We start from the raw sequence: 18802 nt of genomic DNA, 5'->3' as shown, positions 1-18802 counted from the left end.
ATCAATACTAGTTACAACATAAAACTTATGAAGCATATTAATGGTTAAATAGCGTGACGACACAAGCACTCTATTTATGATTAATAACAAAAAACAAATGAAATATGGTCAATGAACCAACCTTTGTTTAAAATTAAACTATTAGTGCATTTAATATATAAGCTGATTCGTTATCTACACACTATTGAGATTTACGATTCGTGTTGTAAGGAGCTCGAATGTTCCCACACAAATTAAGAATTCATAAAGGAAACATTGCGCATTTAGCATACTTCTCACGGTTTACCTGTTACGTACCGTTTCTGTGCAGTCGAGATATGTTGACTTTAAAGTACTTTGGGAAAGTTGTATTCTTCGGCTATACAAGATATAAATCTTATGTTTTCACAGCCGAAATTAAATTGTTTTGTTCAAGGTACGGAACCCTAAAAACGATGGATATAGGATCAAGTCCTTTAACAAGAATGATATACTCATACAGCGTATGTTTGTAGTATAATTTATATAAAAATACAACATTACTGATATTTTTTTCCTCTTTTAAATTTCATCATCATCATCAGCTCACTATATATCCCCACCGAGAGGCTCGGAGCCTACCCTAAGTTAAAGGTGATTAGGCCATAGTCAACCACGCTGGCCCAGTGCGTGTTTGTTGACTTCACTCATATCTTTGAATTTTTTTCTCAGATATGTGCAGGTTGCATCACGATGTTTTCCTTCACCGTAAGAACGTCGGATGAAAAAATGTACATATGTAAATCGGAAATCGAAAAACACATTGGTACATGACGTGATTCGATCCCAGGACCTGCAGATTGCAAGTCAAGTGCTTGACCCCCGAGCCACAGACGCTCTTTCAAATGTATCGTGATGTAAAATTAATAATTTTATCATTAATGCCTAGTATAGGTATCGTTACAAACGCACAGACCATGTAATTACGGCCGCTCTTTGAATTAAACTGGTACAAGGCCGTCGTTGACTAATATGATGTAAAATAATTAGCAAATCTATATCTGTTAGCTCTATATTAGTTTTTAAGGTTCCGTACCTAATAGGAAAAAAATGGAACCCTTATAGGATCACTTTGTTGTCCGTCCGTCTGTCTGTCGAGACCCTTTTTTTGTATAATGAAATCAATATAATTTTTAGAATTGTTTTTAAAGATTTATGTAAATAATTAATTTTTTTTTTAGCCTGAAAATGATTAACTTAAAACAATTATAATTTCTTTATTTGTAGATCCATACGTTTTTAGAATAATAGTTTAGTTTTCACACATATCTGAGAAGAAATTCAAAGATATGTGTGAAGTCAACCAACCCAACCCGCACTTGGCCAGCGTGGTTGACTATGGCCTAATCACCCTTAACTTAGGGTAGGCTCCGAGTCCCTCGGTGGGGACGTATAGTGAGCTGATGATGATGTTTTTAGACATTTATGCATGTACTGTTTATTGAATTCGGTTGATAATATTAATTAGTCTAGTACATCAATATGCAAACATCAATCATAATCAATTTCTCTGACATACAGAACAATGACCGAGTAACATTTGACCCCACATGTTATCTCATAACGAGTACGAGCTCTTCTCTGAATGTCATATTTTCCTTATACCCACTTATTTCTGAAAGACTTGACTATCTATTATTGAACAAAATTGTGCGTTAATTTAGTCGCTAATCTGTTTCAGATTAACAGCTAAAATAGCAACAGTATAGCAATCACAAAGAATGTTAAACAATAGTAAGCTTGAGATAAATCGTAATTATTTTAGTTTTCTTTATATCCTGTAGTAGTAGTAGTCAATAAACAATTGGTGAACTACTAGGTTAAACCACTATATGTATAATAGTAACTTCTTATAGCCCTAGGTTTCCTACTAGATTTGAACAACGTACAATTCTTTTCATTTTAGTGGAATTATTGGAAAACTTTTGTGACAGTTAACTAATTTATATTTGGCATACAAAAATATTGAATGCCATTAATGTGTGCGCAATATGGGAGCGGGTTATAACAAGTCATTGTAAACAAACAGATTTTAAGAATAACGCTCCTGTGTGGACTCATCGACAGAATTAGAGCTCCGCTGGAGGCGCGCGCCTGGAGACACGCGATGCACTATCAATATTAGGGTCGCCACTTCGTCGGGCTTAACCCGAACTCTTTGGTGTCGTCTGAATATTCGGACTATGAGTTTAAAATGAATTTCTTCAAGTCAGAGTGTGAGGTGTGATGTAAGTAACTGAATGGTTCGGCCACTAAGGACTTAGTTTCTTTTTTCGTATCCCCCAAGAAAACAAAAACTGATGATAAGCCACTGATCTCTTTTTGTAGCCAGTGTTCAGGTTTACGTTTCTTGAATGTTGACAGCCCTAATCAATATTGATATCCCCGCACTAAAATATGCCATCGTTTTTATTTACATACCGCGTTGATTTATATTTAGATTTTATAGATTGTAAATGATTGAAGCTCGCACGGTGGCGAATTTATCATGCACAAATGTACTGTTAGTACCAACTGTCAGTCGGTGTTTAATGTTTTCTAAGTTGCTATGGATTTTTTTGATTTGTATAATATCTGGAAGAAGTTCAGTCGTTTCTTAATATAGAACCAAAATATTTATTAAGTACACAAATTGTTGCGGATGTTGATGTTGTTGGGGCCGTCTCAGACAGATTTGTATCGTCCGGGGAGGGTGCGGGGCGTATTAAGAGCACCCGAAACCGACGTCCATGTATGCGTAGATGTATAATTGTAGAAGTAGCGAGAGAGGTGTGTCAAGACCCCGCCAAATGGGGGTCCGTGGTCTCTGCCCACTCCTCGGTGTTACGGGCGTCAACTTAATAATATGCATATATAGCATAAAAGTATTTGTTCCAATCGTACTAAAAGAGGTAAAAATACTCATAAATTGCGTTGGCTTGTCTATTATTTCTTAAACAATATCCAATTGTTTATTATAAAATTATACAAAACAAACGAATTCGAATGGTTTCTTGTTGTTAACAGAAACGATGTTTATTATTCTTATTCTACATTTTTTGCGGATTTCGTTAATGTTTTCATATAAACAAGGAATAAATAGTTGAACATTGCTATTAATGTTAAATTTCATTTAACCGTGAAGTTAACTAGCGATCGTTTTATCCAGGTGGAGCATTACTTGGAGGATTGGCATGGGCGCGCGGTGAGAGCAGCAGAAACTAATCAGGATGACAGAAGGCGAGAGGCACCAGAGCGCCGGCGGCACCAACGCCGCGCCACAACACAGGAAGGGCCACAGGTCAGTTGCATTATATTGTACGCGAAATAAGCACTACTATGGCTTTAATTAAGCTTGTATTTTATTGGCTACATCATCTACATTGTCCCATTGAGAGGATTTTTGTTGACCAAAGAAAGAAAAAACAAAAAAGAACATTCTATTAACATTAGGTAGCGTAAATAGGATAGGATGTTTTGTTAATATACGAATGTTAGTAACATAAAACATAAATGCGGTTGTCCTACGAAAAGACTGACGGATTGTTATTTAAACTGGGCATTAGCGGTTTAGTGAGGGTTACTTGATGGGTTTTAACCCCTCGCAGAAACCACAAAAATACGGATAAGCTCTTTACCATATAAAATATACCATGTCTGACATTCGTACTAGAATTAGTAGCAATTGTTACGAATAACTTTCCGTCGTAATTTATATCTAAATCTAGCGAGGAAGAAATTAAATCTATTTATATTGTTTTGTCTTGAAAACTCTGATCCTTTCTATCGTGATTATTGAATAGTAAATATTTGCAATAATTTTAATACGATTACCAGTTTTTAGTTGAGCATTGAGGCAAGTCTGCCGTCAATCTCCGCCATTAAGTCACGCTCCGTCGATGCGATGTTGTAAATAATGGAATCCAACTTTGCTTCGCTGTTTTTATCGACATTATTGTTATTTGCTTTCGAAACGATTATAATATTATCAAGCAACCATAATACAGGCATACTTTTGCAAATTACTTTCAAATGCTTGTAAATTGCTTTTGAACTCAAAGAAACACACGATTCAAATTAATGTCATGTCATATCATGTTTCATTAAGACACTACAGACAGTCATAATGATATCCAACTGGTGATGGATTAAATCCTTCTGTGGATTACAGATATTGGATAGTAATTGTTTGCCGATTATTTCCCATATAAATAAAGCTAATGGTGACTTCCAATTTTGGTAATGGAAGCGAAAGTTAAATTTCGCGAAAAAGCACAAAAGTAAAAGTCGTAGATGGATAAGGTCATTAAGGATTGTGTGTCAACGACGGGTCGAGGATAACAATATTTAAGTTATTATAATGTTGTCTTAGAAAGCGAAATAAATATTGTTTACATTAGACATTTGAAATGTAATATAAAAAAAGATTATGTCACTAGTGTTCTGATAATAGATGGTGCAAGCCGTGTTATTTGTTCCCAAACATTAACGTAGGCCATTTCCGTGTTTCGCCTAGAGCTAATAAATCTGAGCTCTCTTTCTCCTTATAAAAGTTACGGCTTACTTTCTTTAGGGCACGTGTCCCTTTTACGTGAAACTGTGACAACTTTGAAGCATTAATCGCCCCAAATTCCCCATTTCTTCATAAATTTGAAATGAAATCCAAAAACTAGATACCAAATCAGATATGCGATTTTCTTTATTCTTCAAATAGATTAGATGTTTGAAGAAAGTAAATTGTTTCTTATCGATAGAAATACAAACCTTATTACTTTTCTTAGAAAAAAAATTTAACGATATAAATACAATGTTATCTTTTAGTTTCTACACGGAAAATAAATGGCGTATTTGTGTCAATTGGAAAAATTTAACCAATTTAGCGTTATCATAACAAATGTTATTTGTGTTTTATCAACATGTTTATTCCGTTACCCGCCACAAAGTAGAGCTCAATATTTACTGTTGACGTATTTAAAGATGCCAAACAAATAAATAAAATGTCTCTTGGACACCTTATTGCTTGTTTGAAAACCAATAATTTACTCTCACGAGTGTTAATATGAAGGTAAAAATATAAAAAAATACTTATGGTATGTCCACGCTACTTTCAAAATACCAAAGTCATTACGTAGTATAGATTGAAGATCGTTCATTCGTATTTTGAGGAAAATTCCACAGCCGTAACAATTCGTATTAAAACATGTTGTCAGCAACAAAAGAATAAAATGGATATACGTTTTTATACAAGTGGTTCGATAGTGGAAACACACTCAGCTCTCCAGTGTGGACCTGTGTCTAAAAATATTGTAAGCCAGCACTAACGCTGCAGTGCGGATACGTTACTGCTCGTCAGTGTCGCGCAAACGGCAACAACATCCGAAAACCGTTCTACTCCACCTCTATCAATTAATTCCTATCTTTTCAAATCATTGCAACTTTAATTACTTCATTGATGATGATTTTCATGGTTCTTCTTTTATTTTTCCAAACTCTGGAAAGTAAGTAATGCATTTCTTATGTACTTAGCAACTTAATGTTTCGCAATCTGATATTTATATCATCATATGCATAAAGGATGTATAAAGATTTATTCACAATATTCAATACTTCTACGGCATTCTGCTGCATACTACAAGGTAACGGTTGTAGCACATTCTTTGGTGTAAGTTTCTAACAATGTTATTGGTACGCGTGGCTTGAAATTTAATAGGGGCTCTCCTTATTTGATACGGATTCCTCAGCAAGGCTTTTATAGATTAATTGTTAATTAAAGATACAGGTGCATGCACTTAGCAGTAATATAATAAGTTCATTGGTTTGTTGCCAACCTGAAGTAGTTGGGAATTATATCGAAATATTTGAACATATTATTTTAAGATAAAAAATGATCATCATTATCATCAGACCCACAGCAGCCGCCGGTGGGCCTGGCATTAGGAAAGATTACTTAAATAACCATCCATTTAATGTGATACTTTTTGTGGATAATGGGGATTTTGAGTGTATATTTTACCCGTATAGTAACAATTTAATCAGTGAAATTTAGAACGTACTTATTAATAAGCACAGACACGATGTTGTTACGTGACGACATACGAGGATTCGTCACCAGAGACGACCATTCGGTTATTGGAAAGAACAATGCGAGGTGTAAATCATTTATTGATGTTAAGTAAACAGTTTGTTATTGCTTTGACATGGAAACGGTAACGGATTGATCTTCGGGTCGGATGAGTTACAGGTTGAGTAAACTGGTCTATAGCGTATACATACTTGAGCATCGAGTTTATTCACGCTATCACTAGATCTGATATTTCTAAGGACACATTAACCGTTTCGTTATAAGAACAATAGATTTGAGTCATACCCAAAAATGAATATGTTGTATCCGTTGATGTTGTATACGATAACACATGTCAGCGTATCGCAGATAGCGTACAGTTTGCGACACCTGCTCCACATTCGCGTTACCTCTGATATCAGGCACTTACAAAGCTTTGGATTTAGTCATCTCCGTGGAACAATACGACGCACTCTCTCAACTGCTAACACTTTAGGATACAAAATGACTCTCTCTTTATAAAGCGAAGCTATTCGTTACGTGGCAGTTACCCGCAATGTTTGTGATGTGAAGTTCGCGTGACTAACTTCTGTTGTGACCAAATATGGCGAACGTGAAAATCGAACGTGTTACGTTACTCGAGGAAAGGTATTGCATGGAGTCACCGTTATACTTTTATAGTTCTAGCGTAAAATCTGCTGGTTTTATACAGTATTCACTATTAGTATAAGTTAATAGGTATAGAATGTGATAGATGATGATTTTTAAAGCACTAAGCTTATAAGGATATTTCAAGTCAAAAACAACCACCAACGATAACTGAACCTTAATATAATTAGTAAAAGTAAATATAATACTTGTTACTTTCATTTGTTTTTTTTTACTAAAAATTACATATTTAAACAATGTGATAACAAAATGAGAATTGGTGGTTTAGTTTCTCCTATCAAAACTCGACCAATGTTTTAAACTCTGACAATGAAGAGGTCATGACCTGTTATAAATTATCTAAATTAAACATGTAATAACAACATATAGAAGATATTCCTCAATTTCTAGTACGATATTTTGATGTATAATTTAAATTAAATTATTCAATTACTCATCAAATGAACCATTAAAGGAAAAACTGAATGTTTCCCATACTAAGATATTGTATATGACGTACGTATGACAATGTTAATGTACTAGCTTCAAATATTTACTTATTCATCGATGTAATTATAACAAGCAAGGAAACCCGTCAATCTCGTAAAGTGAGCACGTGCCACTGACACGATATGCGCCCCACAAGGGTTTCTCTGGTGCCACTAACGCCATTCTTACAAGGACTTAAATGTTACTATCCGAAATTAGCATAATCTTGCTCGTGCATCCTTAATTTTCTTCAATACATTCTTTCTGTTTTAATATACGGGCAAAATTTTGATTAGATCTGTGCGTTTTTTTGCACTGCGATCTTTCTTATCTCTTTTGTTTTAAATGGTTGTCGGTTACACACTAGCACGCCCTTCTCTACAATGGCAAAATTTTTAAGTAGGCAATGCTGCCCAACATATATTTGTATCTTTCTACAATTTGGTTGATTATAATATGTCATCTATAAGATCTCTGTATTGTTACCAGGAGACAAGAATCGATGTATGCGATGACGGGCCTGTACGCGGAGTCAGGCTGCGCGGAAGGCGAGGCAGGGCCCAGCACGCCACCGCACGTCGCGCACCCACCTCGCGACTCTGTCAAGTGCCACAGCAGGAATCCCTCAGCAGGCATCTGCGACAGGTAAATGCAACATTTATAAGAAAAAAGGGATCGATAGAGTTGATTCTATGGATTCCAAAACCACAATGGGAAATGGGCGGTTTGTTTTTATTGAAAAAAATAGCCAACGCTCCATCGGGTCTCCAGATGATAAGTAACCGGTACCCATAGACATGTTGCAAATGCGTTGCCAAATAAAAAGTTCTTTTACTTAGTTAAAAAGGGTAAGAAAGTGAAAAGGACTAGAATTGAGTGCCCAACACGTTATTATCTATTCGGTAAATAGTTATGTATTTTATCATGTGATACATAAACAAAGAGACAATCATTGTGAATGAATAAATAAATATTTATCGATGTCGCCAATGGGTCCCCGCTCTCGGAATCTTTGTGAGCGTACGGCTTACAAAAACAGTACCTCACTTTTGATCATACATACGAATGAGTTATTTATTGTATGTTATATACATACATATTTATCCGATTTTCGTACCATTACCTGCACATATCGACTAAGAAATTCAAAAGATATGCGTGAATTCAACTAGCCTGCACTGGGCCAGCATGGTTTTCTCCTGAGTAGAACTAACCCTGGTTAGTCACTCTTAACCTGGGTAGTTGGGGACATTTATGAGCCGACGAGGAACAAACGAATAATGAATATACAATTCTGAACACAGTATCAGTCTACTCCGTTCCAAATGACATCCTAAACCGTCGAGTGTTAAGAAACATTGGTCGTAAATATTTCTTTGCGTAACAGTTTAAATCTGTAGCGGTGTGTGTTGTGTTCCTGTCGTACACACACATACAAACCATGTCGCGACTGTCTGTGGCCCATTTTCGTTAAGATGACTTATGATCGACAATGTACCTTGGCTCTTTGTTGAATGTTGATAATAAACGAGGCCAATATGCAGCTCCTTGATTCTCTTTACCTTTGACTTGGAGTGCGTTAATATTGTAAAGTAATAAATCTTACATACAACAATGTAAAACTATATGTTATTCAATTTAATACTTTGGTAGCCGATAATCGATTAAAATAACTTCAAATCTGATATCCGAATGAATCTAACAATAGCTCTCTAGCTAGTGGTCAAACACATTGGTAACCTTAATGTCATGAAAGCCGTGCCTTAGTTTTGATGGCGGCGATAAAATTACAATTAACTACCGCAGTGCAAACAAATTGTGACTTATTTGATTAAAAACACTGCTATAATCTGGGAGACGCTTAGCCTAGTCCAGTTCGAAAACAAGTTAAATACAGTTAAAAGCAGGTATATAATATGTAAACGTGTAATAAGACAACAGTTGCAATTCAGCCATGTAATAACCGCGCAATCATTTTATCAATAACAAAATACAATAGCTGAAGTGATACGGATACGAATAACAAAAATGTCCGCGAACAATCGACTATTTCCGCTTTTTTACCTGAATGAATTAGATCTTGTCAGTGATTTTAAATACCGTAAAAAAAGAAATATTGTGTAACTTGAATTTAAAGCAAAAAAGGCTATTTGTAAATTATAATAACAAATATTTATAGTATTAACTCTAGTTTGTTTGTTGCAGAGATCGCGAGCGGGAAAGAGAAAAAGAGAAGCCACACCAGTTGTTCCCAGAAATTCTAGACATTCCTCATGACGCACGTGACTGCGGTATCCTGTCCTGGAGACCGTTATTTATCCAGAGATTTTCTAGTATTAAAGTAAGCATCCAAATTTTCTAATATAAATTCACAACAAAGTTTAAATTTCTTTCTAATATCTACATTTGCATGTATTTGGGCTCTAGTCGATCAGGAATTGCGTAAAATTTTACATAAATTATGGTAAAAGCGGCCGTCCATATTGCATAAGTTTATTTTGTTTCCTTTTCGTCTTTTACGTGTGAGATTTTGAATAACTTATTAACATGCATGTTTCATACAAAAGGCTAATGAATGTAGGCGTTTTGTACGCTATATCGGAATGCCACGGATGTTGGAGCAGATAATATTGACGTTTAAAGAGAGATTAGATCTCGTGGCTGTTTTATCTAGTCAGTTATTTTTATCTTTATTCTTCAAAAACAAGGAAGTTTCAACAAGACATTGTAATCGATATATCTACATTAAATTGCGGTTAAAGTTTATACTAAATACCATGATTGTAATAAAATGAAAAATATAGTAGATACGCTTTCATCATTCCACTTTATATAGACATTTTCTCATTTGCCTCTGTGTTTTAAAATGTCTTAACATTTTCAATATTAAAATTGTTAATTTTGTTGCAGGTGTTCGTATTTTTCCTTTCGTTCCTAGTGACGCTACAACAAGCGTTGAGCTCCGGATACATAAACTCTGTGATCACGACGATCGAGAAACGGTTCGAGATACCGTCCAGCCTGTCGGGCCTCATCGCGAGTAGCTACGAGATCGGCAATGTCATCACCGTCATCTTTGTCTCGTACCTCGGCAGCCGGCGGCACATTCCTGTCTGGATAGCAGTCGGTATGACTCAACTATACAACTTTTGAAATATAATAATTATTATACGCATAAAGAGGTTAATTTAGAATTAGGTTCGTATTATGTTGGTCGACGAAGTATCCGTCTAAAGATAGGTCTAGAATTTCAAATATTATTACTTTGAATATAAACATTGATGTAAGACTTTTTATGTAATTGTCAGTTTAATCATCGTCTGCATTCTTTTATTTGAGTTCAATAAGTGATTCATCACATTCATTTTTAACTTATCGATATTAGTTTTGATATGCTAATTAAAATAATTACTATAATTTTTTATCGATATCTATATTTTGAAAGCAACTCACTACTTCTTCATGTCTTGCATATATTATTTTTTATTCAACGAGTAAAGAGGTTTCATAATGTTGTTGTCAGGCGCTGTAATAATGGGTATCGGTTCCCTGGTGTTCGTGGTGCCGCACTTCATAGCGGAGGCGAACAGTGAGATGATGGCCAACAACAAGTCAGACGATAACATATGTCGGTTGCCGCGCGCGCTCGAACAGGATATGGGCGGACTCGGCCGGCTGTCACAGGGCCTGCCGCCAGCTAACCTGAGGCCTGACAACTGCATCAAGGTAAATTTACACCAAATTACGTCAAAAATTTATTTTAAGTTTACAAAAATTGACATGAGATCAAAAGATACTCAGACATTATATTAAGCGTCCCGAAGGCCTTATTTAGTCCTCTTTCGCTTCCCACCCTTTGTCTTTTAAGGAAAGGATGGGAAGTGGAAATGGACTTTTTGGATGAAAGGATGCATGGAAAGGGAAAATATTTTCTTTCCATGCATCCTTTCCTCCGTCGATTAAAGGTAGGCAACGCATATGCAATTGTGTATGTCTATGTGCAACGGTCACTTCGCTATTTCAGCGATTTCAGGTGGCCGCTCGCTCGTTTGCCAACTAATGATATTAAAAAAAAGTCAAGGTCTATATTAATCGTTCTGGAACCAACTGCATTAATATAAATATCGTGAAATTTTCGTCAATTTTAATTATCAAATTAATAAAACAGTGCAATAAAATTTATAATAAAAGTACCATTGCTCCTGCGGAAAAATCAATTTTAAATGCATAGCTGACGCCGCATTGTAATAGTGCGGGGAACTGTTGCGGTATTCCCCAAAACATCACGCATACAAAGTACTGTCATTTGCAATGCTAATTGTTGTTTGTTAAATAATATTAACGAAGTTACTATCGATACTGTAAAAAGTAAATAATTGATTTTATTTTACACATGAAGATCTAAAAATGTTGCGTGTATACATAATCATTGTTGATCATTTAAGTAAAAAAAAATATATAAGTAGAGCCTTAACCGTGAGTTTCTAAGAGCACAATCCCCGGTTAAAATATATTGCTATCTCTGTTCTTTTCAAAGAATAACGACAAGGACAACGACATGTTGTATACACAGATTTTATGCTCAGAATGTAATGGTAAATGATAAATAAGCTAGTAATTCATTGTATAGTTCTTCAATATACCAGGAATGTGTCTATCTCTTTCTCTCCTCCTCACTCTATTTGTCTCTTTCTTACGTGTCTTACAATATTGGGTGCAGAGTACACCGAGCACGTTCATGCCGGTGATGGTGTTCGTGGTGGCGCAGCTGCTGCTGGGCTGCGGGGGCTCGCCGCTGCTCACGCTCGGCACCACATACGTGGACGACCACGTCCGCCCGGAGTCCTCCAGCATGTATATCGGTGAGTACTCTAACTATATTAAATGTTTACGAAGACATTTAATTTATTGTCCTGACAGCCAAAAGATTTGATCATAATTCTGAAATATAAAATATGATATGTTTGTCCGCAAAGCCGTGTTTGTTCTTGTAATCTTAGAAACAGCTGGAGATATTTTGAAAGGACTTTTACTGGAAGATACTTGATGCGTGCGGACTAACTTAGTCTATATTTTTTTTGTTACACACTGACGAAGACGCGAGCAACCGTTAGCCCATATTAAAAAGAAAAAGCGGAAAGAAACTTTGATATTCTTTCATGGAATTCTTTGTATACGTTAATGCATTTAAAGAATCGAATTCGTCTATCTTAATTGCGTCGATAAAAGCGGATATTTTTTTTGTTTAAATATGTTGTCAAAATTTTACGATGGTAGTTGGAATACAACGTCCTTAGTCGACCTTCCCGCGTTCCGTGCGGTGCGTCGCTGCCATAAAGCGCGCACGGCACAGGTCGCCGACCCAGACGTGCTTACTTTTTTCTTTGCATACAACAACCGTATAATGTTAAACATACCATGAATATTCTTACTTGAATATCTACTTAAGATAAGTCTAAGTACGGGCTATGAACTTCAGCTTAAAAGTATAGTTCGGTATTTCATTAGACATTCCTAAAATATTTGTATTAATCCTATAAAATAAACAATACAAAAATAAATCATTTTTAAGATCAAACTTTAAAATCAAATCATTATTCCATATTATTTTCTTAATTAAAAGAAAAACAAAAAAAGATCTTGACAGACGGACGAATAACAAAGTGATCCTATAAGGGTTCCGTTTTTTTCCTATAAGGTACGGAACTCTAAAAAGCATATTAAAAACATAAGCCATTACCAAATTGTCTGTGTTTACCAGACGATACAATAACATGTAACGGTTCAAACGGATTCGCATTATGAAACACGTTTGGACTTTATTACCATTGACATTTTGTGTGCAAACTCTCTTTGCGATTCGATAAAAACCGCAACGTGCAACATAATTTATTTCATCAGTTTTCAATGGAAATTGCATGAAATTAATATTTTTATATCAAAAGGGACATGTCCTTTGAGTACGTACTACGCTGTATCAGTGAAGTTACAGAAACAGAATATATTCCTAATTGATAGTTCTAAATCGTAAACCTAGTGTTAGTACATCCAATCGGTACTAAAACCGATTTTGGAAGTGTTAAAATCGTTCTATCCTGAGATTAAATTGTCATATTAGGATGGTTCCTACAGTACACAGCCGATGTGTGCAGAGCGGATACGATCAGCCTCGAAACTTCACCCCCGCTCGCCCTTGACTCCCACCCCTCTCCCCGCACCTCTCACCCTAGTTACCTGTCACAGCTGACACTTTCCGCTTCATTCTGCTAACAGCTATACACCTTTGCAGATATAAATTATGTCATTTTGTCTGATTAATTTAATATAAAACATGTACGAAAATAAAGAAGGGACATCCATGCATATGCTGTGTTTTTTTTGTCTTAATATTTGTTTAAATCCTCGTTAGTAGCAGATGATGGCAACACCTTTAACATATTTCACAATTTATTAATTAATTAATTAGTATAATACTTTTAAAGGAGAATACCAAAGTCAAATCTCATTGTACAACATAAAGGCTTTTAAGTTTAAGAACAAGGAGAATTAATGAACTCTAGAATTGTTCCAAAGCAAGAAACCTTTCTCAATCTTTCTTTTCAAATTAGAGAGCGTGAGTTTTATAATAAGGCGGTCCTGGAGGGCGCTCCACAGGTGCGGTTTGAGCTCGAGTGCCTCTCGCGCCCTCTTGATTCTCTCCACGAGACTTTCACTTTGCGTCCTATTTTTTGAAGATGCCAATACGAAATGGCCACTTCATTGTAGTAGATTTGCGTCGATACACCCACACTCTACGTTGTTACAGTAAGTTCTCACTGCAAACACACCTGAACAAAATCTATATAAAAAACAATACTCATCTTATGATTTGAACAGGTGTTTCGGTTCGTAAACCCATGGTTATGATGTAAGTTTACTATAATGTATATTAATTTAATATGGTTACATAAGATTTAGATATGATTTTTATTTTTGAATAGCCCAATATTAACTGCACTGTTATGTAACCACAAGCCAGGTCTTAAAAAGGTGTCATATGAGCGACGCGGCGACGGCGCGACCTGGTGTCACTATATAGTTACTATACAAATAGAACTTCGTACTGATCTGATGACCGAGCTTAATCAAACATTGCACTATGTTCCCTCTTAACTTATTTAAAACTGATACTAGTCGTAAATCAAATTATCAAACTAGATTTAAAATATATCCAAATATTGATTTTTAATTAATATATCCATTCAGAAAATTTAATAAGTAAAATTGTAATTTAATAAGTGCTTATTAACAAGCCAACTTTCATTTTCGCAAACTCAATGTGATACCAATATATAATTCATAATTAAATCAAAACAAGTTTCCTTTTGGCGTAACTAGTTACGTAAGCGTTCACAAGATTTCCTTTTCCATAGAAGGTGTATCAAAGTGTTATAAATTAGCATGTATCACGCGATCTTAGCTAATGTTAAATCGGAGAGTTTAAAATAGAGCGAAATGTCGTGGAAGTACTGAGTGACCTAGATTAGTCCCGCAATGTCTGTGCTGGGGTAGCGCTGCCGCTTGCCGCATGCAGACATTTTTCTTCACTAACGCTTTTTGATTTTTACTTACAAATATTATATTTCACATTACAAAAATATCTAATTTGGACTGTAACATTTTGTATGATCTACTAAAGACATAAAGTATTTTTTCGCACGCGCGTGTTTACGCGCGTTATAAAAGCGTTTAAATAAGTCAAATGCTTTTCTATGTATCTGGTCATACGGCAGCGATTTTAAAACGCGACGCTTTTCTATGGTGCAATTTTGTCTGGGCGAAGGGAACAAGATTTATTATTTTAAAGCGTCGCGCAAGAGGCGCCAACACCGAGTTTCACGCTGCGTTATAAAAGCACGCGTTAACACGTTAGCTGCCATGTCGGACTATGTGTCCAACAAGCCATACTTCCATTCAACACCTCGCTGTAGCTTTTTAATCGAATTGTTGTATATAGCGTGACCCGCAAAGCCCCATTCAAATGGTTTTGGACAAAATTATTTTTTTTTTCGTTTTTCGAAAAATCATTGTGGCAGCTATCGTGTTAAGGTTACTTTTAGAGTTTACTATCAAGCTAATTGTTATGTTGCAGGTTGCATGTACAGCATGGCGGCGTTCGGGCCTGTGCTAGGGTTCCTGCTCGGCGCCTATCTACTCTCTTTTCATATGGACTCATTTTCAGGCACTATTATATCCATTGGTAAGTTGTTTTATTGTATCAATGAGTTGTTAAACTGCGTTTTTAATGTGCCACTTACGTTTCAATTTCGTAAAATAATTAATTCAACATTTTTAAGATAAATGTAAACAGATGGATCCCGGTACTTAAAAACCTTTAAAGATTTAATGCGCTCTTTGTAAGTTAATGTCTCGGAAAAACGTAAACAATTAGCTTGTTTTTAACATCTTTTTCGCTGAAAATTTTCCCTTGGTTTCAACGACCTAATTATACTAATGGAATAATCTCATCCATGAATATATAATTTGTTTAATTTGTTACTTTTTTCTTTACAGTTAAAATTAAAACGTCTCAAAGATGTGAAATGTTTAATGCTATTTGACGTTTTCCAGATCCCGGGGACCACCGCTGGGTAGGCATGTGGTGGGGTGGATTCCTGCTCTGCGGGTTGCTGTTAATTCTAGTTGCTATCCCTTTCTTCTCCTTCCCGAAAGTACTGGTGCGAGAAAAGGAGAAAATACGTTTGGTAGAAAAGGCCGCGGCCGCTAGCGGGTCCTCAACCAAACCACCTTCGAAGCCTCAGACCGACATTAAGGACACGGGTTACGGAAAAGATATCAAAGGTAAAGTAGAAAAAAATAACTAAGCTTGTAGTATGTCAGCCGACGTTTTTACTTAAATTTTTAACAATTAGAACTATTTAAAAAAACAATAATTTTGTAATGTGTAGACATTCCGGTGTCGATGTGGCGCCTGCTGAAGAACCCCGTGTACGTGGTGACGTGCCTGGGCGCCTGCATGGAGCTCATGATCGTCTCCGGCTTCGTCGTCTTCCTACCCAAGTACCTCGAGACCCAGTTCAGCCTCGGCAAGAGCCAGGCCAGCGTCTTCACAGGTACGAGATACCATCACAACAATACATAACGCTAAATTACGAGGTCTCAGAAACCTACGGTAAGCAGTTTATATAAAAATTTGATATATTCTAGGTTCGATAGCGATCCCGGGCGCGTGTATCGGCATCTTCATGGGTGGGTGCCTGCTGAAGCGGCTGGAGCTGCGGCCCAAGGGCGCCGTGCAGTTCGTACTCATCTCCAACACCATCTGCCTCTCCTGCTACGCCCTGCTCTTCTTCCTCGGCTGCGACAACATCAAGATGGCCGGCACCACCATACCTTACACCAACAATAGGTACACCAACATTATCTTCCTTACACCCTTCTTACAAATAGCATAAAAACTCTAAAATGGTCTTCACTTCGTCTCTTCCGTTCCGGCTATTTTAAATATATTTGTTGTTTCAGTAACTTGGAGCCGTTCAAAGTGAACCTGACTGCGGCGTGCAACTTCAACTGCTTGTGCACGGAGACGGACATGGAGCCGGTGTGCGGCAACAACGGCCTCACGTACTTCTCTCCCTGCCACGCCGGCTGCGCTGCTTTCTCCTCGCGATCCAACTTCACCAACTGCGCCTGTGAGCTAACACAACACCCACACTATTCCTTGAGTTAAATGACAATCGCTGTCGCACTCAGAATTGTTAATTGTCTTTCTGAGTGTACATTTTATATCGGAAGTCTACCAATTATTGCCCTTATTAAACCCTTAATCATATAATATTATTAATGCGAATGTTTGGATGGATGGATGTTTACCACGTATCTATAAAACAGCTTAATGGATTTCGATAGAATTTTGACACATAGAACATAGTGCGGAAGAGCACATATGCTAGTTATTAAGTTTTTTTTAAAACCCGCGTCGACGGAGTCGCGGGCGACAGCTAATTAGTGTATTAACTGTTATATTTGACCAAATTAAAAAAAATGGAACTGTAGAGTATGTGCATTTTCCAGGCGTGCACGAGAACAGCCGCGAGCCAGCGCGTGCGGGTGCGGGCGCGGGCGCGGGCGCAGGCGGGGCGACGCTGGTGGGCGGGGCCTCTGCGGCGGCGCTGACGGCGCAGTTCGGCGACGTGACTGTGGTGCCGGTGGCCACTGCGGGCGCATGCAACCCGCCCTGCACCACCATCTTCCCCTTCCTCGTGCTGCTCTTCTTCATGACCTTCGTCGTGGCCGTCACACAGATGCCGCTTCTTATGATCGTACTCAGGTAATACTACATTACACTAATTAACTTTTTAATGCATTTAACATAAGTTTATGACAAAAGAAATATTATTAACGTTAAGTTTTCATGATCCAACGCTGTACGTTGTTTTAGATCGGTGAGCGAGGAGGAGCGTTCGTTCGCTCTGGGCATGCAGTTCGTGATCTTCCGGCTGTTCGGGTACATCCCGGCACCCATCGTGTTCGGGAATCTGATCGACTCCACCTGTCTGCTGTGGAAGCAATCCTGCGGCGGGGAGAAGGGCGGACGCTGTCTGCTGTACGACATAGAACAATTCCGTTACAGGTGCGCTGTTAAAAATATTGGTTTCAGGATGTTTGACACTTTAAACTCAATTCTACATATTGTTTAAATTTATTTCAAACCACAGCAGCATCTAGCGACACATTGGAGATTAATAAAGACATTTTTTTATTTATATGATTGAATAAAATATGTTTCAGATACGTCGGTTTATGTGGTGGTATAAAGATCGTCGCCCTTGGCATATTCCTGGCGGACTGGTGGCTGGTGCGCAGGCGCCGGCACCTCGAGACCTCAGCACCGCTCGACCCACAGAAAGACATAGCGGGCTCCATCATCAGTCTGGACAAACGTTCGTATTAATTCAAATTAGAATTATTAATCAAAGCAAGTAATAGTAAATAGACTATGTTTCTTTTTTAACCCGTTTATACTAATTTGCAGTATTTGAAGAGTTACCGACGGCGGAGAACACGAGTGGGTTCCGGTCGGGGGTGACTTCGGGCCACAGCTCCACCACCAGCACGCCGCTGGAGCCCCCGGGCGCGGCGGGCGAGGAGCCGCGCGCCGTCGTGCGCCGCACAGACTCCCAGCACTCGCATCACTCCCACCACTCGCACCACGGCAAGACTTCGCGCGTGCTCGTCGCCTCGCGCCATCTGCGCAACGACTCCAAGACCATCCAGCTGGAGCCGCGCGCGAGACACCACTCGGGCGACGCAGCGCGCTCGCACTCGCGGCACAACTCGCGCGACCTCAGCCTCGACCAGCTCAAGCAGCTCGCTATCAAGAGCATGGAGAGTCTCGACCTCACCGTGCTGCCGCTCGCCAAACCCCCGGACGACGAGACCAAGCGGCTCATAGAGGGCGGCGGCGTGCTGCGTCACCGGCGTACCGGCTCCCGCGACCTCAAGCCGGCGGACTCGCGCCACAAGCGCACCTCCAGCCACCACATCACCATGGAGCCCGGCGACCTCGCGCTGCACATGCACAAGGGCCGCAGCGTCGACCAGCTC

At 38.0% G+C, this 18802-nt stretch overlaps 1 protein-coding gene across 1 annotated transcript in view; it reads left to right on the top strand.

Annotated features, from left to right (window-relative positions):
* Positions 1-18802, top strand: part of Oatp30B (Organic anion transporting polypeptide 30B) — a 39270-nt gene that overhangs the window by 20105 nt on the left and 363 nt on the right. Inside the window, exons 2-16 of the mRNA XM_013320311.1 lie at positions 3167-3298; positions 7685-7840; positions 9401-9536; positions 10106-10322; positions 10719-10921; positions 11916-12057; positions 15327-15434; positions 15806-16036; positions 16144-16308; positions 16403-16604; positions 16718-16887; positions 17270-17525; positions 17637-17828; positions 17987-18138; positions 18231-18798. Coding sequence (XP_013175765.1) covers positions 3228-3298; positions 7685-7840; positions 9401-9536; positions 10106-10322; positions 10719-10921; positions 11916-12057; positions 15327-15434; positions 15806-16036; positions 16144-16308; positions 16403-16604; positions 16718-16887; positions 17270-17525; positions 17637-17828; positions 17987-18138; positions 18231-18798 — 2969 coding nt within the window. The 5' untranslated portion in view covers positions 3167-3227. The remainder of the gene's footprint in view (positions 1-3166; positions 3299-7684; positions 7841-9400; positions 9537-10105; positions 10323-10718; positions 10922-11915; positions 12058-15326; positions 15435-15805; positions 16037-16143; positions 16309-16402; positions 16605-16717; positions 16888-17269; positions 17526-17636; positions 17829-17986; positions 18139-18230; positions 18799-18802) is intronic.

This window comes from Papilio xuthus, unplaced genomic scaffold (genome assembly GCF_000836235.2).
Source record: "Papilio xuthus unplaced genomic scaffold, Pxut_1.1 DF825946.1, whole genome shotgun sequence".
In the NCBI taxonomy this organism is placed as follows: Eukaryota; Metazoa; Arthropoda; class Insecta; order Lepidoptera; family Papilionidae; genus Papilio; species Papilio xuthus.
Note: the sequence above shows the minus strand (reverse complement) of the source record. Positions and strands in the feature narration are given on the sequence as shown.